The sequence below is a fragment of the Crocodylus siamensis genome, chromosome 10, assembly GCF_052110815.1.
Source record: "Crocodylus siamensis isolate JL-2025a chromosome 10, ASM5211081v1, whole genome shotgun sequence".
Taxonomy (NCBI): Eukaryota; Metazoa; Chordata; order Crocodylia; family Crocodylidae; genus Crocodylus; species Crocodylus siamensis.
Window position 1 is genome coordinate 65,454,183 of NC_143404.1, and position 22,169 is coordinate 65,476,351.

The window sequence follows — 22,169 nt, forward strand, 5'->3', positions numbered from 1 at the left end:
TGGGTAACCTGTTCCAGTGCTTTACTACCCTCCTAGTGGGAGAGATTTCCTAATGTCCGAGCTAAACTTCTCTTGCTGCAGCTTTTCCTTGTTCTGTCATCTGCCACCCTCCTGTTTAGAACCCCCCTGCAGGGAGCTGAAGGCTGGTATTAAACCCCACATCAGTCTTCTTTTCTCTAGACAAAATAAGCCCTGGTCCCTCGGCCTCTCCTCACAAGTTGTGTGCCAGCCCCCAAACCACTTTTGTTGCCCTCCACCGGATTCGCACCAGTTTGTCCACGTGGTTTCTGTAGTGGGGGGCCCAGAACTGGACACAGTACTCCAGATGCGGCTTCACCAGTGCTGAATAGAAGGGAATAATTGCTTCCCTTGACCTGCTGACAACACACTTACTGATGCAGCTCAGTATTGCCATTTGCAGTCGTCTTTACAACAAGGGAACACTGTTGGCTTTATATTCAGCTTATTGTCTCAGGTGCTTTTCTGCTGAGTTGCTGCTTAGCCAATTAGTCCCCAACCTGTACTGGTGCCTGGGATCGTTCCACCCTAAGTGCCGGACTTTGCACTTGTCCTTGTTGAACCTCATGAGATTTCTTTTGGTCCGACCTTCCGATTTGTCAGGGTCTCTTTAAGTCCTAGCCCTACCCTTCAGTGTATCAACCACTCCCTCCCTTTCCTCAGCTTGGTATCACCTGCAGACTTGGTGAGGGTTTAAGAATTCATCTTGCTCAGTAAATTCATTTTCTTTTCCAGTCAAAGGATCAGAGTAAACTGTTCGTATTGCTGTGGGTTAAGAGCACAGAGTATAGGAATGACTAGCAATAATAACTGAACTCTGCTATGCCAGAACACATGCTCATTCCCTCAATGTAGCCCTAAAAAAGTGAATTATGGCCATCGGGTTTAAATGCACCTACTACAGCATATGGAACTGATCAATGTGATTAGATAGTCCCCAAACCCAGCTTCTACATTAGCATGCAAGAAAAAAAATGAACTAAACTACCCTGGAGTATGCTGCATAAAACAGTGCCATTCTCTCGCCTGTATTGAGTAAATAATAGCTGCATACTTACCTGAGAAGAGACTGAAAAATCCACTTGCCTATGGCAAATAGGACACCTTCCTGTGCAGCTGTGGATGCCAGAGCATTCAGCTTATGCAAAAGTTAAACATTCATTTAAAAAAAAAATTCTCACCCTTAGGCCTGGAAAGACACAGACCAGACATGTTTGTTTGTCCAGGTCTGCAGCTGCACACATCCCAAGCCATTGCAGCTTTGAGCTGCCAGAGACAGCAGAGAATGAAAAACTTCTTTGGAAGTTAGGTTAGTGGGCTATGGATCATAATCGTAATTCTGTTCTTTGGACTCCTAGAATGAAGTTTCCATAAGAAAAACCTTGCATCTAGAAGTTCAACATCCACTCCCCACAAATATAGTCTAACTCTCAGTGGCCATTTGTTTCTTCCACAAGCATTAGTCCCAGCAGGAGATCACAAGATGATTACTGCCATACCTTAGCCCAGTCCCCCTCTCTGAGGTTCAACTGCTGCCAGTTTGTTGTGTGTGGACCTAATCAGTGCATCTCAAGTGCTTTTAAACCTCTTGGACTTATGACCTTTTAAAAATAGCACAGTCCTAAATATCTTCCCAAGAGCTTGATCTCACCTCCTGAAAGTCTTCTGTTTCGTCGGTTCTTTGCGTTTCTCTCCTCCAGCATTTGGTGGTGTTGGTTCCCTTCAGAGAGATTTCTTCCTCCTCCATAGGGTCTAACCCTTTTAGACCATGTTTGCAGGCTGAGACTCTCTAGTCCTGTTACCCAGCCAGGTTCCTGTGTCAACTCTTCTAGTAGATAGGTTGGTAGTTGGGAGAAAGTTGGAGATCTTAGGTCTAGATTGCGCTGCCGGGCCCTGCCACAAAACAGACTTTCTAATCCATTAGGGAGGATGCAATACAACATGAAAATTACAATCAAAATAGTGTATAGAAAACAACATGGAGTTCAGTTTGACACAGACCTGTCTCTAACTTGTCCTGGTTGCGCTTGTCCCTTTCGGCTTTAAGAGCGAATCTATAAACTCGCTGGCTTGAATATTCAGGGAAAGCAAAACAGGAAACTCAAACTCCATTTTTCACTCAAGTGCGCATTAATGGAAAATGTTATGAGGCATTCTCTCCGCTCTAATAATAATACACATGTCCATTCATGAGATGGTCCAGACAGGATAGGGGATTAGCAATACAAAATTTAAGGCTGAATCCTAAAATGGCAACACAGGAACCTTATGCTCCAAAATGTCCTCTTGCTTTTTCGTTTTATTCCAGCTTGACAGCCACTGATTCTCCTATCAGTGCTATATTTAAAATGGGGAGACAGGAAAGCCTGGATTTCATGCGCGCTTCACCTGAGGCAGCACTGTGCACATGTAGCACCTATGCAGTTTTGATAGAGATATTACAGAGAATGAAATCATTTGAAACCAAATGAATAAAGGCACATGAAAACTGCTGCTGGAAGTGGGAATGAACTTTCTGTTCATGTGCATGGAGTTCATACCCCTAACACATTGCAGTGATGCACAGGGGAGAACACTGCAGAATGAGTGCGCAGCTATGTCATCTGTGTATATAGTGTGCAACTCGGTCAGTGAGAGGGGCCTACACGCAACATGGGATCCTCCCTCCTCTGTGTGCCAAAAGACACTCAGCCCCATGCCAAGTAAGCTACAAGAGGAGGTCACTTGAGGGGACTATAGGAGGCCCTTCTGTGTTAATTCTTCCTTGGATCTAGATACTTGTAAAACCCTGGTGAGGGTGCAGGGGACCAGTATTGCCTATTCTAGTTTATTGGCTGGCAAGAAAGCCAAGGCAGTGGATGGTGAATTTCATCTGAGTCTCTGCACAGGTTCTGCCCTTTGTGAGGGTGCGGGTGCATTTTTACCTTTACTAATATGCCACCGTGTGAGCAGGGGAAGGTGATGTGCACGCAGTATTACAGCAGTCTGCCTGCAGAAAGCTTAGGAACATAAAGTACTCTGTATGTTCGCTGAGCACCGTGGGGGCAGACTCTGCTCATCCCCTCAGGGGTGGGCTCTTGGCTATGAACCTTCTTCACTGTTTATGTGGCATCACCTGAGCTCTACCTGACCAACTGCTGCAGAACTGGATTGGTCAAATGCCAATGCGCACAGAGCATTTTGCATTATAGCATCAAAGAGCAAAATACAAACTAAGAGGTAGCATTCAGCTTTTGAGTTTCTGCCTTTGAGGCTGTAGAAAGAAGGCCTGAAATGTGTGAACTTTTTGTCTACCCATCAACCCCCAAAATGTAGTCTGCTTGGGAGAATGTGGGGGTTGGGGGATGTGGAAGTACTAGGAGCTTTCTTAGACCTTCACATAAGGGCAAGAAATTTTAAATTTTGAACAGCGTAATTCCTTCTGCCTAATGTTTTTAATATCTGTTTAACTCAAAAAACTTTACAAAAAGAAAACAGTTGTAACGGTCTCTTAAAATAAATTCCCACTTTGATAATGATTATAAACTGTATCACAGTAGGGCTTTAAGGTTTCAGGTAGGCTATTGTGGACTGAATGGCATCCCATTCTACCAAAGGCTGTGCCGACACATAAGAAATAGCTTTTACCCCAAACAGTTTACAATCTAAATAGCCTAAGGATGGGTGGAGAAAGGCATGGAGAGAGGGAGCATGAGGTCACACAGCAAATTGGAGGCGGAGTGGGCCCATATGTCTTAACTCCCAATTCCGGAGTAGCAGGAAAAAACAGGTGCTGCCACAGCTGCACAGATGCTCTGGCAACCTGAAGTCACCTCTGCCCCTGTGTGTGGCAGCTGCCCCTGGCACCTGACTGCATCATTGTACCTCTGATGGAGCTTCCTAGCAATAAAACATGCACGCAATCCATAAAGCTGTTTTAAGCGTGAAAGTTTGAGTGTAGTTTCATTTAAAAATGTAAAAGAGGGAAAAGAATGTTTACATTGTATTAAAACATGTGTGACAACACAACAACCTCTATTTAAAAAATCTTCTTTTTCCCCTTCCTGTTATACTCCATAAAATGAGAATGCTAGGCAAATAATTAATAATTATTATTTGGGGCTAATCTGAGCAGTGCTCCATGAGCAGACTGGGAACCAGATTGTAACATGGAGTCACAGCCTGCCTTTCAGCTCCTTCCCTGCTCTGGCTGGGGAAGCAATACATGCCAGCTTTACACTTGGCATAGCTTTCTCACAGTATGCTGGGGAGGTGGAACCAATAATTTAGCCATTCCTCACCCACTTGAACAAGAGGGAAATAGGTCCTTGCACCCTCTTCCTTCTCTGCAAGAAAGTAATAACAGTCTAGCCCTTGGACAGCATGCCCTCTTGGTCTCCCACCAGTTCTCTCCTCCCTCCCTGCCCTACCAGCAAGGTCTTATGCAAATACTTTAATTGCAGCATAGTTACAATGATAACAAATTACAACTGAATGATATTTTAAAAGCCAGAAATGGCATTTTATAGAGAAGATGCATGTTGGAATGAAATGTGCATGGCAAATGTTGCTGAACACAAACCGCTGCTGAGAAAAGGAATAGTCTAACCCTTAAAAGCAATATATCTATCCTATGTGCCATGTTGTGTGCTAGGACATACTTGAATTTGTTGTTTCCTAAGAGACTGTAAGTTAGATATGAAGAAACAGTTTGGTGGAAAATAGAGAAAACTAACAAAAATTAAATGGTAGATAAAGCTAATAGATGAAAAGCTGTAATGTTATGTGTTTGTTATCCTACGTCTGAAATCCTTAGTCAGTTAGAAAAGGTTAAAATTGAAGATTGGGAGCAGGACTTTAAATGAAATCTTGGCTAATTCTATTAGTAGATTTTTGGGCTTGCCCTTATTTAAACAACAACAAGAAGAAAAGCTGTAATAAGATAGGTTTGGGGGCGGGGGGGTTGCATGGAAAAAATCCTCGTCTTCTGTCAGAGGGAAGCATTTCCTATTAACTGTTTTGGAGTATTTGAACTGAAATGTTTTATGTTTGTCCTTTTGTTGAAATATTAGAGGCATATTTAATTTATTTATCACAGACACTACATGTTGGATTGCACTCATGCCTTTATTGCTTTCCTGTACAAACACATGCTGCCTGATGATAGTTTCTTCCCTTCCCTGGAACAGACTGACAATACTTTTAATTTGTTATGTAGCTCACCTGGCTAATGCTTGTGTGTTTGTGCTGGGGATTGCCAGAAGAAAAATACTAGGCGCGTTGCTTTGTTTGTTTGGGTTTTTTTTCCTTTTTGGATTATTGATTGGTTCAAATGTATTTGTTTCACCCTTAAACTAGCTGAGTTTTCTCAAATGTTTCTTGTTCACCATGTCAAAAGGCACATCACAGACTTTGAAACAGTGATCGTTTTTATCATTAAGTCTTGTTCTTGCAAGAGTCCAAAGGATTTTGCCTTCTGATAGAGGGAGACACACTTTACTTGGGTGACAGAGGATAAGCAGGTGACAGGATTCAGTGCAAGGAGGTAACTAAGCTTTTTTCTGGTGGATGAGGCCTTCTCCTAAGGATCTAGTTGGGCTATGACAAAACTAATCAAGCCAAAGGATGGATCTGAGTCTAAAGCATAGCCTTAATTTCTTACTGTATCAGAAATAATACATACATACTTAGGTGTGTACGTAAGTAAACACACGTGTAGTGGGTGCCTTTTGGAAAGCTCTACCTGGTGGCAGAGATGCTCCTATAACGTAGTTAGAGCTGTTAAATCCTTGGGTCCAGGAGCTTGTGGGGCAGGAGTTTGAGTAACCGTAGAACTCTTCCCAGTGAAAATTTAATGGCTATTTCTCATTTTCTCTTGAAGGGCCTAATCCTACAGGTTGTTCGGTATTGGTAGAACTTCTTGAGCACCCTTTGCATATAATTATATTTATTAAATAGTTTTCCTTATCCTTTAATTCCTGTGGCTGCAGTAACACAGAGAAGGTAGAAAAAATGCCCTTTCCCAAATACATAACAGGTTCAGAGCTAATTTATTGCAGAACAGAAAAATGAAGGCCTCTGTATCCTTCTCTCCCATAGATTGCATAGGATTTTTAAAAAAAAAAGAGGAAATAGGGCTAGCCTTGCCTCGAAGGATGCTTGGAACAGGGGAGAATTCCTGAGTTGCAAGAAAGATCCAACTGCATGCATCTCAAAAATCACAAGCTGATATGGTCAGCAGTTCCAGTTCAACACTGCCACAATAGAAAGGAAGATGACCTAGTGCTTCAGAGGGACTGGTTCTATAGCATTTAAATGCTAGTGGTACTCAGATGAAGAACTGTCTTGCTGATCTGAATAGGCACATTTTAAATGAAAAATCAGGGAGGATCTGTGTTTGTTGGTTTTTTGCACAAAGAAAACCTAGTTTCTTACAAAAATATTTTGAAGCCTGAAATATTGTACATGAAGCTGACTCTCTTTTTTTTTTTTAAGGCTGATTAATTAAAATCAAATCAGAGTCAAAGTAGAATTGAGAGTACCTGTTCTATGTATGTGCACAATGCTGTTCATCTGAGCATTGCATCCTCTTACAGAATGGCCAATGGTAAATGGGTTACATGTGTCCTGGAGATGGGAACAGACACAATTGTACAGTTAGGTCACTGCTACTGTTTCTTCTTCTCAGACCACAAATTTTATCTTTTCTCGGTCTTCTTCCACATCTCCCAGCAGCTGAATGCTGATGATCCCAGGTGCCAAACAATGCTGAGAACCTTCTTAAAAGCTTCAATGCTGCTTGAAACTGGTTGCCAGGGGATGCTTTAGAGTGAGTTTCTTCTGTAGTCTGTGTCGTCCCTTCCAAATCAGCATGTTGAGTTGGTTGCAACTCCACCCCCCCACAGCCAAAATTGTGGAGTCTCAAGAAAGTATAGAATTTTCCCAGGTAAAAACTAATATCTCTGCCTTGTTCTTTTGCACTGAAGCCTGCAAGGTGCTCAGACCCTCAACTTCCACCAAAGAAATTAGGAAATGGAGCATTCCAGGACTGGGCCCAAAAACTGTATGCTAAAATAGAGTATGTCATCATCTGTCGGATTCTGTTTTCATTGACACCAGTGAAAATCCAGAGTGCCTCCCATAAATTCAGACTAATTTAATTGATGTCAGAATTGGAAGCAGAGGGTTCAGTTCAGCCAAATATAAGGAAAATAATATTTTCCCAAATGTGCATTTGTTGAACATGGGGGGGAAATATTCAGAAATTAAAAAGCTGATATTAAAAGGACAGTGACTACTTAAAATCTAGACCATTAGGAAAACAGTAAGGTAAGCATAATTCTTGAAGCTAACTTTTATACCTGGATTTTTTTTCCTGGCAGTTTATGATTTTACAATCCCATTTTTCCTCTGATTATGTGATGATCACTCATCTCACACACCATGAAAGACTGACTGCCAGCACAGAATATATAGCGCAGTGATTTTTCAACCAGGGTATCCTGATACCTCAGGGTACTCTGAGATATTTTTAAGAACAGTGTGGAGTACCATGCAATATTAATTCTATTCGCTGTACAAACACCTTTACAATACAGTATATATCTAGAGAAATGTCAAAAACATTTGGACCTGTGGTGAGCTTTCTGTTTTTTTGCAAGGGAAGAATTGGATTTGTTATTTTTCCATAGTCAAAGAGTGAGTGAAAGCTAACAGCTGGCATTTTGCAAGGAGGTCTCAAGTTTGAGAACCACTGATACAGGGAAAACAGCTATGTGCCGTGTTGTATCAAATACACAAAGTGTATTAAGGGCAAAGAAAAACATGGTAGTTGTCCTCTAGTCCCTTTTTAAGTTGTTATAACTGTTGGTGGCAGAGCAGTTGTGTATCTGGCATATGAAGGCTTAAAATCTTAAAATTCACTATGTCTCTCTCAACTGGTTCTTTCACAGTTTTACAGTCATTAATATCCTGCTGCTTTATACCAACATATATTTCTCAAATTTCAAATTAACCTCTAGTGCCACCCTAGTTAGGAAGATGATGATCTACACATGCCCATGTAATGTCCCTCAATATTCTTTAGTCTTCCTACTAAAAAAAAATTAAATCTATTAATTGTTTTTAACTTCATCGTCTGATGTGACAGCTACATCCACTATTATGCTTTTTTTTTTTTTGTATCTCTTGTGTTCACACATTCCTTAGGCTGAAGGTTCAGTGCTGGTATTTATTTCATGGCATACTTCATTTACACAGGTTGCCACACCTGCTTTCTGTTTGACTGTAACAATCTGCAATAGGTACTTCTTGATTTTCCAAATGCTTAGCTTTTTGTGTATATGAGTAGGGCCAGGGAAGTCAAAGTGTGCAGAAGTTTGCAGGTTCAAATCTGTGCCAGAAATCCCAATAAGAAACTCAAGAGGCACATTGGTAGCCTCGTTATTTTATTTTATTTATTTTTAAGTAAAAGGGAAGATAGTGCACCAAAAAGATTTTTAGGCTCACCACCCAAATGCTCCTCAAGTCAGTACCCAAATAAGTAGAACTCGGTACACATTTAAGTTCTGTTGTATCCTTGTAACTTTTCAGTGAATGAGGAACAATTCTTAATAAAAATGTATGTGGCCATAGAATATATGATTTTAAAAGCTTTTTGAATTGTTTAATAAAAGAAAGTAACACTTTTTTAATACAATAGGCAACATCTTGGTCCTATTTGAAGTCAGCAAGAGGTTTGTAAATTAGTTGAAGATGTCTGTCTTAAATCACTGTAGTTTAGGCCTCATTCAAACTAGAGGAACTTGGGTATGTGCTCGAAGGGGACTTTCAGAATTCCTTTGTCTCACAGCTGCTACACATATACAGACCACTGTGATAATTTCAACATGCACTTAAGTCACATTTCTGTTTAGTTTTGTGCTCAGTGCTCTCATGGACAAAAATGCTTTCATAACAAGGAGTCGGTTGTCAGTGTATATTTTGGCATGTGTTTTATGAAGCTCCCTGTTCTGTAAACTAATCCCACTCCTTCAGGAGCTTGCTTAGCCTTTTTTTTTTTCCCTCCAGCACCAAGCACTACCATATTTTGTGAACGCACTTGTAAGTCATTTGAGGCCTCACTTAAAGATCCCTCATCTGAAAGGGAGAGGTGACAAAGGAGATGCAGCAAAACTTTGACAAGGTGAGCAGGTTTCTCCTGCTGTATTAAGTGGCACATACTAGCAATTCTGCGTTCTCTTTCTACCTGTTAAAGGAGAAACTGATGAGGCTTTTGCTCACTTTCCAATCTGAATTTTACTGGGTCCCATGCTTCCTTGTAAACAACCTAGTAGGTTTTGTGCCATTTGAAAATAACTCAACATTACATTTAAAAAGAATCCAGGATAACTGATATGTGCTGTACTTAAGGTGAGCCCTAGTCACTAGGTTTGCCTCGGGATCTGTAAAGACTCCAGAGATATGATCCACTGCCTAGTGAAGTAGCAGTCAGTGCTTTGCATTGGGTCCCCTATGCCCAATCTTTCATGATTGTTGCATGCACAAAATCACTGAAAGCTCTGAGAATCTTTCACAAGCTTTGGGGTGTAGGTATGCTCTTCCTGTGAGATGTGCCACCTTCTGTGGAAGAGCAATAGAGTCAATGCGTTTCATGACGCACACTAATAAACTGGACTTTCTAGGTGTATATTCAGGCAGCTGAGATAAAGGGGTTGTGAGCATTGTCACTTGGTGCACCCTGGAATAATGTAATTATGGAGAACTTTATCTGCATTTGGAAAATTATTTACTTTGAATAAGGCATAAACATTTTCACTAATCCCAAGGAGAAAAAAGGGTGGTAGCACATTTAGAAAGTCAGTTAGCATGCACACTGAACTGGCACTGTAAGTGTTAGATAATCTTGCTTTGTTGCATGTTTTAATGCTTCTTAGAAACTTACAGATATTTTTTGTTATCTATCATCTTTTTCATTTGTTAATCACTATTTTTTCCTTGTGTTTTGAACAGAGCTGACAGTAACATGCTCATTTGTGTTTTGACAACTTCAGCTTCTGTTCCAAATATTTTTGCTTCTACACCAGTCTATTGCAAAAGTTTGAGAGCAGTGTTTGCTGGTAAAAAGCCAAAAGAAGGAACAAAGAGTTATGCAAAATTTTAGGTGCTACTGCAATAAGCCTTGATCATAAAGACACTTGATTTTGAGTGCATGACATTACTTACAGAGTTGATCAGATGCATAAACACTTGTAGGATTATAATAACGGTGACCATTTCTTTAAAGGAGCCAGGTAAGAGGTTAATTTTAAGGTCCTCCTCTATAAACAAAAACTGACAGCCCCATGAAGTCTTGCTGAAGTCGGGACCTACATAGCTTCAGCTTGTAGGATTAGAACCTGAGCAAATACCTTGCTAGAAAGTTTGGGGAGTCAGTATTCTACAAAAAGCAAAACCATATATAAAAGAGATGGGATCTGTTAAGATGTACTCTAAGGCCATCTACACAACTTAAAACAGGAACAGAAACTTGAAATTTCCCTATTTACTTCCGTGGAGCTATTTCCAGTCTTAAGTTACATCCCTACACCCATGTGGTCATTGCCAGATCAAGGCATGCAGGTATGAGATTGCAAATGCTCAGGTGCATAACTTTATTCATCTATAAGTGGATGGTGAGTGAAGTTGTTCCCAGGCACAAGTGCGTGGAAGCTGGGCCTTTCTGTCATCGGGTAAAGGCTCACAGTGCAATAACCAAAAAAGATGTACACGTAACTAGTGACTCTCCTATGAAATATGAACTTTCATTTCTGCCCAGGAGAACTTTTACAGCCTTTTGTCCTATGCCTGCAGGAAGGGTGTTTGTGTCCAAAAGCTTGCAGGTTTGGTTTTTTTTGTGCAGAAATCTAGTTGGTCAAATAAAAGAGATCACCTCTACCACAAGTCCTGCTTGTATTGGGATGAGGACTTTTCTGATCAGGGGCTTACTTATTAAACAAATTGATTTTGGGCCTGCGGCACTGGTCAGTGAAGAAACACATACTGTTTATGAACTGTAATCAACCTAAAAGCCCCTGGTCCTGTCAGTACTTCAGTCTCTCTTTCAGTGTGAGTACTGCCTCTAGGAGAAGATGCATATGCATTTGTATACAGGCAGTCCTCGATTTAGAGTGTTTTGAGTTGCAATGTTTTGCACTTACAACATTTATAAATAGACACGCCATTTCAAGTTTCTGACCTTAGTTTTGACTTTACAATGCTTGGTGTGACACCATGGTGCCAGTAAACAAGTTCACTGCGTTCAGCTCCCTGGGGAACATCTGTCCAGACTTCTGTGGACACTTTCTTTAAGAAAGCAGATGAGACTCCAGAAAAACCTGCAGCCAAGACTCCTGAGAAGACTCTGGCCAAGAGCCCTTCAAAAAGTTCATCAAAGTCCTTCCAAATCAATATTCACAATATAAGTACATTAATGTAGCTATGTTACTCGTCTCTAATTGAGTACAAAATTCTGGGTTATTTTGGGTGAAAGTAGAGAACCAATCCCCCGTTTATAACAGTTTCCGATGGGAAAACTGGTTCCAAGTTAGGACGTTTTGACTTAAGATGTGGTTTTCAGGAACCAATTGTGCCTTAAGTCCAAGGACTGCCTGTACGATGAAAGGAGGAAAGATTTAACAGGGGTCTAGGTTGTAGCTGTGTTGGCTCTAAGGACAAAGGCAGACAACGTCAGTGACTCGTGCCTCTTGAGGCGGGCATGGAGCCTGCCGGCGGTGGTGGCGGCAGCAAGCAGGGGCTGCCTGCAGGCAGCCACGGTGACGGCTGCGAGGCTGCCTGAGTGGGGACAGCCCACCGGTAGCTGCAGTGACAGCGGCAGCAAGGGTGGCCCGAGCAGGACCTGCCTGCAGGTAGCTGTGGTGATGTGGGCAGCGAGAGTGGCCCGGGTGGGGACCATTTGCAGGCGCCTGAGGTGCCATCAGCAGCGAGCGTGGCCCAAGCAGTATCTGCCCGCAGTGCCAGCGGCGGCAAGCGGCCTGCGTGGGGACGGCGGTGCCAGCAGTGACCGGGGGGGGGGGGCAGAGGGTGGTGAGCGACGACCACCCGCAAATGCCGACGGCAGCGTCCGCCGGTCTGGGGGCGGGGCACGTGCCCTGCTGCGCGCGGCCTGTAGCAGACAGTTTGCTTTGGGCGAGCCTGCTCTCTCTCTCAGAGCAGCTCAAATCCTTGGAGCTCTTCCTGGCAGGGCGTGGGGTATAAAGCAGGGAGGCTCGCAGGGCCTGACCCAGGGAGTAGAGCCGGCGGCGCAGGGACGCCCCGGGCAGGCCGGCGCCGCGGAGGGAGCAACCCGGGTTTGAAGAGGGCGCCTCTGCTCCGCCGCTCCTGACGTGGGGGCGTCATGTGAACGGTTCCGCTCCCAGGGTTCAGTGTGTGCGGCTCGCCCCACCCCGCCGCCCGCTCCGGCTCTCCAGAAAAAATAAATAAAAAACCCGGGCGCGATGCGAGCGCGGGGAGGAAGCGCGGCCTGAGGGAGGGGGCGCCGCACGGACTCACCCGCGCCCGCCCGGCCTGACGCAGCAGCGGCCGGAGGAGGGGAATCCACCCCCAAAAATAAAATAAAAAAAAAAAAAAAGAAAAAAGAGCAAGAGCGGGGGGGGGGCTCGGATTGGAAAAGCCACCATTAGGGAGGAAGCGGCGGCGCGGAAAAGCCCGGATCCGGATCCAGAAGCGAGAACGAGACATCTGTAGGACCGGGGGGCGGGGGAGTTTCCCCTCCTGCCTTTTTTTTTTTTTTTTTGGCGGGGGGGTGCTTTTTAAAAAAATTTCCCCCCCACGTTTCTCCGGTATTTTTGGAGCGGGGGGTGCAGCGAGGAGGAGGAGGAGGCCCGGCTGAGCAAAGTCATCGCCGTCGGCCCCCCCGGCGGCTCCGCGCTCCATGTCTGCGGCGCCGGGCAGCGGCCGCCCCAGCAGCGCGTGAGCGGCGGCAGCAGGAGGAGGAGGAGGGGAGCCCGGGAGAGCGTCTCCCTCCCTCCCTCCCTCCCCCCGGCCTAGCCCCGGCCCCCCGCCCCAAGATGGGCTGCCTGGGGAACAGCAAGACGGAGGATCAGCGCAACGAGGAGAAGGCGCAGCGCGAGGCCAACAAGAAAATCGAGAAGCAGCTGCAGAAGGACAAGCAGGTCTACCGGGCCACGCACCGGCTGCTGCTGCTGGGTAAGGGGGGGCCCGGGGCCGGGGAGAGGCTGCTCTTTGTGGGATGACCCGCAGCCCCCGGCCAGGGGGAGCGAGGGAGCCTGGAGGGCAGCGGGGAGGAGATGATGCAGGGAAAAGGCTTCCCAGAAGAGCTGGCAGGTCCTCGGGGCCTACTCCGGCTCTTCCCGCTGCAGCACAAGGGAGAACTTGGCCTCCCCCCACAACTGGCTGTTGGGGAGAGGGGCTGGGAGGAACTCCCCCTTCGGAGGGAAATAAATGCACCTTACTCTCCTTGTAAATGCCCCCCAGCGCTCTTTCCTTTACCCCAGTGCTTTTCCCTGCCCTGGGCAGGGGGTTGGACTGGGTGATCAGCTAAGGTCCCTTCTGACCCAGACATCTACGAATCTTCCACCCCAGGGTGGGGAAGAGAGAGGTAGTGGCAAATAGCCTCTGAAGGGGTGGGGGGTGGGGAGCATATTGGGCTGGAAAAGAGGAAGGAGGAAAGTATTTGGGCGACTGTGGCAGGGATGTTAATCCTGAAGAGGAACAAGACGGGCAGTTACGGGGTGGGGGCCATGCGTGCGGAGGGGAAGCTGTGTAGTGTAATGTCAGGGTTGCGGTGGGTAATGGGCTGTTACTAACAGGGTCATGGCCACATACGCTGTCCTCTGTCTCGTTTGGCGTGTTATTTCTTCATGCTGCATAAGATGAAGGTTGAGTGTGTTGGGAAAGGGGTGTATGCCTTGATAGATTATTTTAACAGCTGATTTCAGTTGTTTGCATGTGCTTTGGTTTTCGGCAGATATATTTAGAAATACAGGTTGAACAGGTGTTGAAAGGGTCCGGTGTTAAAAAGAAAGAACAAATTAGAAAATGTTTCCCAGGCAGTCCTATTGTGGTAAAATAAATTTTAAGATGTGGCATAAGATACTGGCAATTTCTGCTCCTATAGAGTGTATTGCTTGGGAATGTATTGAGGGATTTTTAGCATGGAGGATAGGTTAGGCCTCAGTAAAACTGAATTGGTTCTGGTGACATCTTAAATTAATTTTTCAGGGGTGCAGACTTAATAAGTTACTGTTAGTGAATTGTTTAAAGTGCTAATTTGAAGAAGGGAAGAGGCTTGACATAAATGGAGAAATTACTAGGAGAATTACAGCAGCATCTGCAGCCCTGAAGGGTTTGCCAGTGTTCTCAGTAGAAAACCCCTCTTTTCAGTATAGCTTGGCTTTCAGTTTCAGGGAAACCAGCCTCCTGTATCTCAGGCTGAATGCTGTACATAAAGGGAAATCTCAAAAATCGGTTTGGTGGCTTAAATAAGTAACAGGATCTCAAAAATAGAAGCCTGTTGGTTTTGATATGCCTTTTTTTAGCTTTGGTAGCTGAAAATGGTTGAGATACTTACATAAATGAAAATTTGCAGGCGGTTTATGATGCTTAAAAGGTCTCTTCACATTTATTTTTTACTGTGAACAACCTAGATATGATTTGAAATGGTAGCTGTCGTATTATGTGAAACCCATAACGTACATACATTAATCGTAAAAAAGGCTGTCTGTGGTGTTACCCTTCCTTGTAAAGCACTTGCAGTTGGCAAATGAGGAGCACTGCAAGCACAAAATAATATTAGAGTATGTTATAAATGTGTTCAGAATAAAACTGTGCAGTTCAGTACGTCCTGCCAGATGGATCTGTAATGCTGTGAAGAGGTGTGTGCTTGCTTTTTTTCCCCCTACAGTTAGCATGGAAAGCAGTGGGTCTACCCATGGTAGTAAATTTTAAGCACATGTGAAAAGCGTTTGCAAGAACAGGGCCCTAATGTACCCCTATTGTCCCATAGTGGTCAACAAGTTGTGGAAATGGGCTTACTCAGACCAATGTATGATGCTTTATATAAGTCCCTAGATGTTTTATTTGACTTAAAGAAGTTCAGACTCTGTCAAGTCAGTGACACACATACTTTTATGATATTTTTTCAAGGAAAGAATGCAAAGAAAAAGAAACTGATCAGACAGTGAGATGAAATGTTGAAATCTGTCTAATGTAAAGTTACAGGGGAAATGTGTTTATTAATCAATCTGCTGAAGTATCCTAGGACATACAACATGTACTGCAACGTCTAGGCTATTTCCAGCTGTGAAAACCCAGTCTCTCTTACCTGGAAACATTTGTCCTTTTGATTGGTTTTGGTGCATGTCCTAATTGCATGCTGTAGTTTGTATCTGTGTTTGCTGTAATGGCTCAGTAAGGTTTAATGTTCACCTACCTGCAAAATGATGGGCAGAAGCTATTCTTAGCCTGCTTGTATACATGAGTCATTGAAAAGGGGGACAAAAAGAGGAGTGAGACTTGGCATTAGGGCAGCAAAATGCCCAGAGTGGCTTGTCTGGAAAGAGGACTGGATTGTGAGGGTCTTGAAGCGGGGAGGAGGAGGGAATCCATCTGGAAGGGGGAAGGGAAAGAAGCGAGCAGAGGTTAGTGTGATAGATAGAAAATGAACTTTGAAATAAAACTGTAAAATACAGTTTTGAATGTGAGGCTCAAAATGGAGGCTTGTGCTTGCTGTTAGTATGTGCTGGGGAAGGCCTGGCATCTTAAAAACAAACTGTGCCTCTGTGAACCCACCCTGTCGAGTTGTGTATCATCTTTCTTTTGGTTAGACCCAGGCTAACAGCATGGGAAAACAAGCAGCCGAAAGATGCGAAAGAGCATCTGCATGTATATTTTGCCAGGTCAGGGTTTACTCCTGCAAAAAATGTCTGTCTGCTTTGCATAGAAAGCCACTGATCTGTGAGTGGGGATGGTTCAGTTGAATTTTGTTGCTGAATCCTTTTCATATGCAGAGAGAGTGGGTGCAATGTGCAGACTAGAGGGTGTTTTTTTGGTAGGGGTGTAAGAGGTGGGGCAGAAATAGAATGGGGCTGCTTGTAAGAAGCTCACTAAAAGTGAAGGAGCTTTCTCTGCAGTTCAGAGCGAGTGTGGAGACAGAGGAAGAGGCTGGGTGGGGGGGATACCGTTCAGACAATGCAGTCTGGAGAGGGCCTTCTCTGCAACCCATTGGGCTGTGAGTGGTTTGGAGCATGTGGAGAGGATGGGGAGTTTGCTTACAGGATGCAGACTAAGGTTGGAGGAGGGGGATTTTATGTAGCTCTTCAAGTGGAGGAACAAGGGGCTGCTATCCATTTTCAGGTAACAATTTCCGTATCCTGTGTAAATTTAAAGGGGTTTTTTTACTGTGTGAAAAAAAAAACTTTAATGGAAAAGATTTTGAGGTTTTAATTGAAAAACACTGTAATCTAACAGGGACTCCATTTTGGTCTTTCTCTTCACTAGTATGTGGTGACAAAATAACTAGATTCAGACCTTTCATTTTCATCTTCTCCACAGCATTTTGAAGTTGTACTTCTCTGTTCCTCCAGGCCCCTCAATCTACTTTTGACGTTGAACTGGAAAAATGGACAGTGAAATGATCCAAGATTTGGATCTGACACATGACTTGAGCTGGGCATTTATTTTTAGCTACAGCTGCAGCTTCCAGTGACAATTACTTCTTTTTCCTTCACTTTTTTGCTCTTGTGCTGAGTAATTCTTTTTTTTTTTTTTTTTTTTTAGGTTTGCCCCTGAAGAGAAAAATATGCTGTGCTGCTGCATCACTCATGTTTTCATCTGAAACTGATTTACTTTCATTTTCTAGGTGCTGGTGAATCCGGTAAAAGCACAATAGTCAAACAGATGAGGATCTTACATGTGAATGGATTTAATGCTGAGTAAGTACCTTCATTTATTTTCACCACATACTTTTGGATGTATGTACCATATGAGAGGGGTTAATTTTGCATTGTATCTTGGTATATTTTTTTCCTAATATTAGGACTGATGGACTTTGAATGTGTATGCTAGGGGGGAATAATATTTATTATGATATGCTGTTTAATTGGGAGCCGTGTCCCAAAATAAATACGGGAGATTGCTATACAATTATTTGATTGGGGCTCCATGTATCAGATTAGGACTAAGTTTTTACTACACTGTCTTTCGCAACATGGCTGACACTGATTTATCTTTGCTATAGCACATTGGTTCATACAGCTATAAACATTCTTTCTTATTAGAGTACACATGAACATTTCTTTACTTACCGGAACAAATACCATATTTGTTCTATCTTCATTATGCTCTGATTTGTGAATTATTGGGGTGCTAGGTTATATTTCTTTTCTTTTTGTCTGTCTTTTTTTTTTTTTTTACTCTGTTGTTTGGTTAGATTGATGGTGTTTGTAGCATTTCTGAAAGCTTCCTGTTTCTACCTGAAGACCTCTGTTCAGTTATTTGACAGTTTTCATTGGACTGCAATGTTAGACAAAGCCCTTATTACTTTCTGACTTTACGTATCAGGCAGAATGCAAAGTAGAGGTGCACCTTAGACTAACTGAATCATATTGTTAAATAGCATCCAAACAGAGCTGTACAGTTATCTGAAAAGTTTCCTTTTGCTCTTCTTCGGCTTTAACTAGCTAGAAAAATTGGTGGAAATTTTGGCTAAAAGGATTTGTGTTTACTGGGTTTTTAAAATTTATTTCTTTTCTTTTTTTCACCCAAGTCTGGGAATGTGCTAGTTGCATATTCCAAAACCTGCCTGAGGGAGGAGTGTGCTGTTATAATAGCTATAATTCTGACTTAATTTTCAGGTATTGAAATTTCAAAGTACAGCATACTTTTGTTGAATTGTATTGTATCTTCATCCCTTCCCCCCCGTCATAATATGTTTTTGTATTGTTTAATAACTTAATTGTTAGTTGTTTAGTGTATGAATCTTCTTCATTTAGGCAAGTTCATTGTCTTGAAGTAGTTAATTCTTGAGTACGAATTTCTGAACTAAACATTTAGCCAAGGAACCTGCACAATACTTCCTCCTGATCCCGGTATACTAGTTCAGCATAAGGTAGGCAGTCTTTTGGAAGAAAGTTTAGACTGCATTATAATATAAGTCGATGCTCAATATTTTTAGCTTCTATTTGTTAAAGATTCTGTTTTTGCCCTAAAAAAACATTTTTCCCCAAGTATATAGCCCTCATTCATATATATGTATATAGCAAATTCTCAGTCATGTGAGTGGTCTCCATTAGTTTGACTGCAATACAGTGGAGGTTACAAGTTGTTATTTATTCCTTGGCATAGATATCCACTAGAATTCCTTTTGCTGCCCACATACAGGGATGCGGTGGTTAATTCTCTCCAGTGACTGAGGTTAGTCGTGTCACATGGCTTAAAAGTCTGATAGTGCTGTCAAAAATTTGGATGTCCTTGTTTTGGTTGCTTCTGCGACAAGCAGAAAATACATGTTGTAGAAAATGTTTAACATGCCAAGTATGAAGTGGATAACGTAGTGAATAAAAAAAAAAAAGTTTTTTTTTCTTTGTGTGAGCTTTTTAAAAAAATAAATAATTTCTGCTAGTTAAGGAGCCAATCCAATACAAAGTATGTTAGCTTACTGTAACAGTTATATAACTTCTGCCTTGAATTGTGTTGTGGCAGTTGTCCTAAGTTACTTGGATAAACTTGGTCTTATGTCCTAAGTGTAGCACTTTAACTAGGTAAAATCTGTATTGTTCCATAAAACTATAAAATTGTCCTCTGGGATTTAATTTCTTGATTGTTGAGCTAATTAATTATTTGATAAATAGTGAGGAATCGTGTGTGCCAAGTAATTACATGTTTAATAGTTAACTACATTAAGATGAATTTGAGGGTGGTTAAAGTTTTAGCCAAGTTAACTACAATAAAGACTGTTTCAAAAATTGTTCTTGTAATCTGCAGCCTCATTAGGAAGAGCAAAAATGTTTGTCTTTTGCAGGTGGGAAGTAGGGACAGTAAAGTGTTGCTGTGTAGGTGAACAGTCATGGGATACTGGAGAAGTAGGACATAGCTACCAACAAAAATCTTTGTGAAGTGAGATTTTTGGATGCCCAGCATTAGCCTTACTGCTGCCAGTACTTATGGAAGGGGTTAAATTTTGTAACGCTGTGGACTGAATCATCTATACAAGCATTTATGTCGTGGGCAGCAAGAGTACAGTTTTCTTGTTCTGTCCTTCCAGTGTGCCCTCTCTTTGCTTGGATTATAATTTGGACTTCACGTCCACCAAATCTTTCTCATCGCCACAAGACGGACAACAACAGGGCCCCTTGCGATTTGCAAGGGTTTAAATTTGGCTAGTAATAGCAGGAAGCCTGTGACTTCCCTTCCTTTCCTTCCCTCCCTCCTCAACATTTGAAACCATCTTTTCATGAGAATTCTGCAGGGGACCAGGTCTGTGCTGCTGCATGTTGCATTTTTCAAATAAATGGTAAGAGTGGAGCTGACATGATCCTTCTCTGTCTGGCTTTGTGTAGGATTTCATGCACTTGTCTCTGACAAAACAGAAAGGACTAAATCAATTGGAGAAGAAAATGGGGCAGGTGGAGAAGAGGGCTTATCTAATGCTGTAATCAGGATTAGGGGGCAAAAAATGTGATCCCAGTGCATCTGGGAAGATGATGTTCCTGCATTGCTTTCTGATAACCCTTTCCCTTTGTCCTGGCTGCAGTTGTGGTTGACAGGCTCTAGGAGATGGGGTCACTGTTTTGTATGCCTTTTAAAAAAAGGAAAAGTAAGCAGGGGTCATGGAGAATTTGGTAGGGTTTTGAGGAGTATTGGGGAAAGTGGAAATATTTGAGCAGAAATGAGACACTGTTAAGTAAGATATTTATATGAAATCCACTTGGAAGGATGACAAGAAAAAGATGGCTTTGTGGTTGGTAGATTGGGGTTGTATTTCTAGCTCAGCTAGTCTGGCTGTGCAACCTTGGATAGATCAATTAACCCTTCAGTGTCTCAGTTTCCCCACAAGTAATGCCCTGTTAGGATTATGCTTAACTCTTGCACAAGCTGATATTTTCAAGGTACTGAATAGAAAGGCTTGATAGGGAAGCAAATTATTGCTTATTAAAGCTGATGTAAGAAGCTGTATTGAATAGCTCAGTTTTCACTGCTGTGACAGATCATGTGTGAATTTCCTATTTCCATTTATTCAAAAGAAATTAAGACATAAATCAATCTATCCTTTAACGTTTTGGAATTCCCTCTCTTTGCCCTCTTGCTCACACCCAATTTAAAATATGTTTGATGGGGCATGGAGATAGTCACCGATACACATTTGAATTGTCTGTCTACTCTGGACAACAACAAATTAAATTGTGGTACCCAGTCATTTCATAAAGGCCTGTGAACAGCAATCAGTTAGTAAAAATGTATGGTCAGTATCAGTCTGGACTGGCTTTAAGAAAAAAAAAAAAAGTGACTTAGAAATAAATGACTCCATCTCTCAGTACATATTGCCCTCTACCAGATAGCTTCCTATCATGCACAATCGTTAACTTGCTATGCCTGTCTTTGGAAATCAATTTTCTTCTTTAAAATCACCAAAATAAACAAGAATAAGTTTTAGAAAGCAGAACTGAAGTTCCAATAATTCCTATATATTCTCTGTCCAGAAACATAAATACTATGTTCTTTCCCTTTGTCATAACACTTATAACTGAGTCTTTTAAAACTTATTAGTTACAGACAGCATGTGATGCCCATGAACATTGTTTCTCCATCTTCACAGTTCATTTAGGACTGTGTACAAATATAATCTTTTTCAGAATGGTCATGTCAGTTCATTGCCAGGAAACATAAAAGTGACTTTATCTGGTTCTACACTGTTGACAGAAATAAGTTTTTTCTGGTGGCCAAATAAAGCTCACAAGGTGTTAATTTTTCGAGTCAATTTAGGTGGCCAAAGACTTCCTGCTAACAGAAGGCAAAGACCATATTTTTCTAGTTACTGTTGTCTGAAACAGAGAGAAATGTTACTGTGCACAGAGGGACAATGTTTGATTGTGAAGTTTTTCTTAAAAGATTTCCTAAAAATCCTGTTCAAACTTAGTTAACCAGTCATGGATTCTGATAGGGTTTATATTGTGGAATGTGAAATGGGGGGTGGATGAATACAGGCAGAGGGAATTTCTTGCTATTTATTATAAACCTTGTCCTAAGAATTGACACGGTTGTCTTTTGACAAGGCTTGTTACACAATAATAAACTGACAGTGTATCAGTTGGGTAAATATTATGATAAAAAGCTTGGTACTGCATACATCTTGCAATGGTTGCAGCTGCTGTTTATGGAAGTTAAATGTTATTTTCCATTTCTTTAAGTTTGAAAGACAGCTATATCTGATTTAAATTTAAAAAAAAATCAGTTTTTTGGAGCTTGCATGCTGTGGTATAGCTATGCATGAGCTGAACTTTTATGAAAACATTTTAATTTCTGGAAGAGAAAAAAATTACCCCTCCTAGGAAGATGAAGTCCTAGATTCAAAGAAATGACAGCATTAAAATTACTTTCCCTTTCTGTTATAAAGTGGGTACAAAACTCTGACCTTCCCCCCCATGTTCCTTGAAGGTATAGATAGAGGATATCTTTGCCAATGTACCAGTGGCAGTGTGAGCTGGGCAGTTGTTTGTGCAGCTTTGACTTCCTGGTCATCTTTCTCTACCGTATTTTTTTCATTTCTGCTATTGCGGGTCTTGAGCTCTGGGCATGAGAGGCTCCTTGGGACAAAAAGAAATGGTGCACGTTGCATTCTCCTGGCCAGGGGTGTGTCTAAACATATTCCACCGGCAAGCCTCCAGAAGCACTCGCTAGTGGTACGCAGTTTCTGTCCTGTGACATAATTTGGTCTACAGATGTTGACGTCCTCTGCTGAGCACGAGCATGTGAGGAAATGATCCGAGGCTCACCAAAGTCAGCGGAACAAGAATACGTTGACTTTAGTAGGCTCCGGTGCTGTCCCTAAGCGTATATTAACAATATGAACTGAGCTGATTTGTATGAATTAATTTAAAATACTGTATCCCACAAGCAGCTGAAACATTGAAACAGTTGACAGCTCCTTTAAAGCT

The 22,169-nt window shown here is 42.3% G+C and overlaps 1 protein-coding gene across 2 annotated transcripts in view; it reads left to right on the forward strand.

Annotated features, from left to right (window-relative positions):
* The window catches only part of GNAS (GNAS complex locus), a 212,287-nt gene that overhangs the window by 61,314 nt on the left and 128,804 nt on the right, over positions 1-22,169 (forward strand). Inside the window, exons 1-2 of one of the 2 annotated variants that reach the window (XM_090064355.1) lie at positions 12,356-13,203; positions 16,877-16,949. In XM_090064355.1, the coding sequence (XP_089920481.1) occupies positions 13,065-13,203; positions 16,877-16,949 (212 nt within the window). In that variant the 5' untranslated portion in view covers positions 12,356-13,064. Of the gene's footprint in view, positions 1-12,355; positions 13,204-16,876; positions 16,950-22,169 lie in introns of those variants that run through there. The other variant, XM_090064354.1, reaches the window with a different exon arrangement.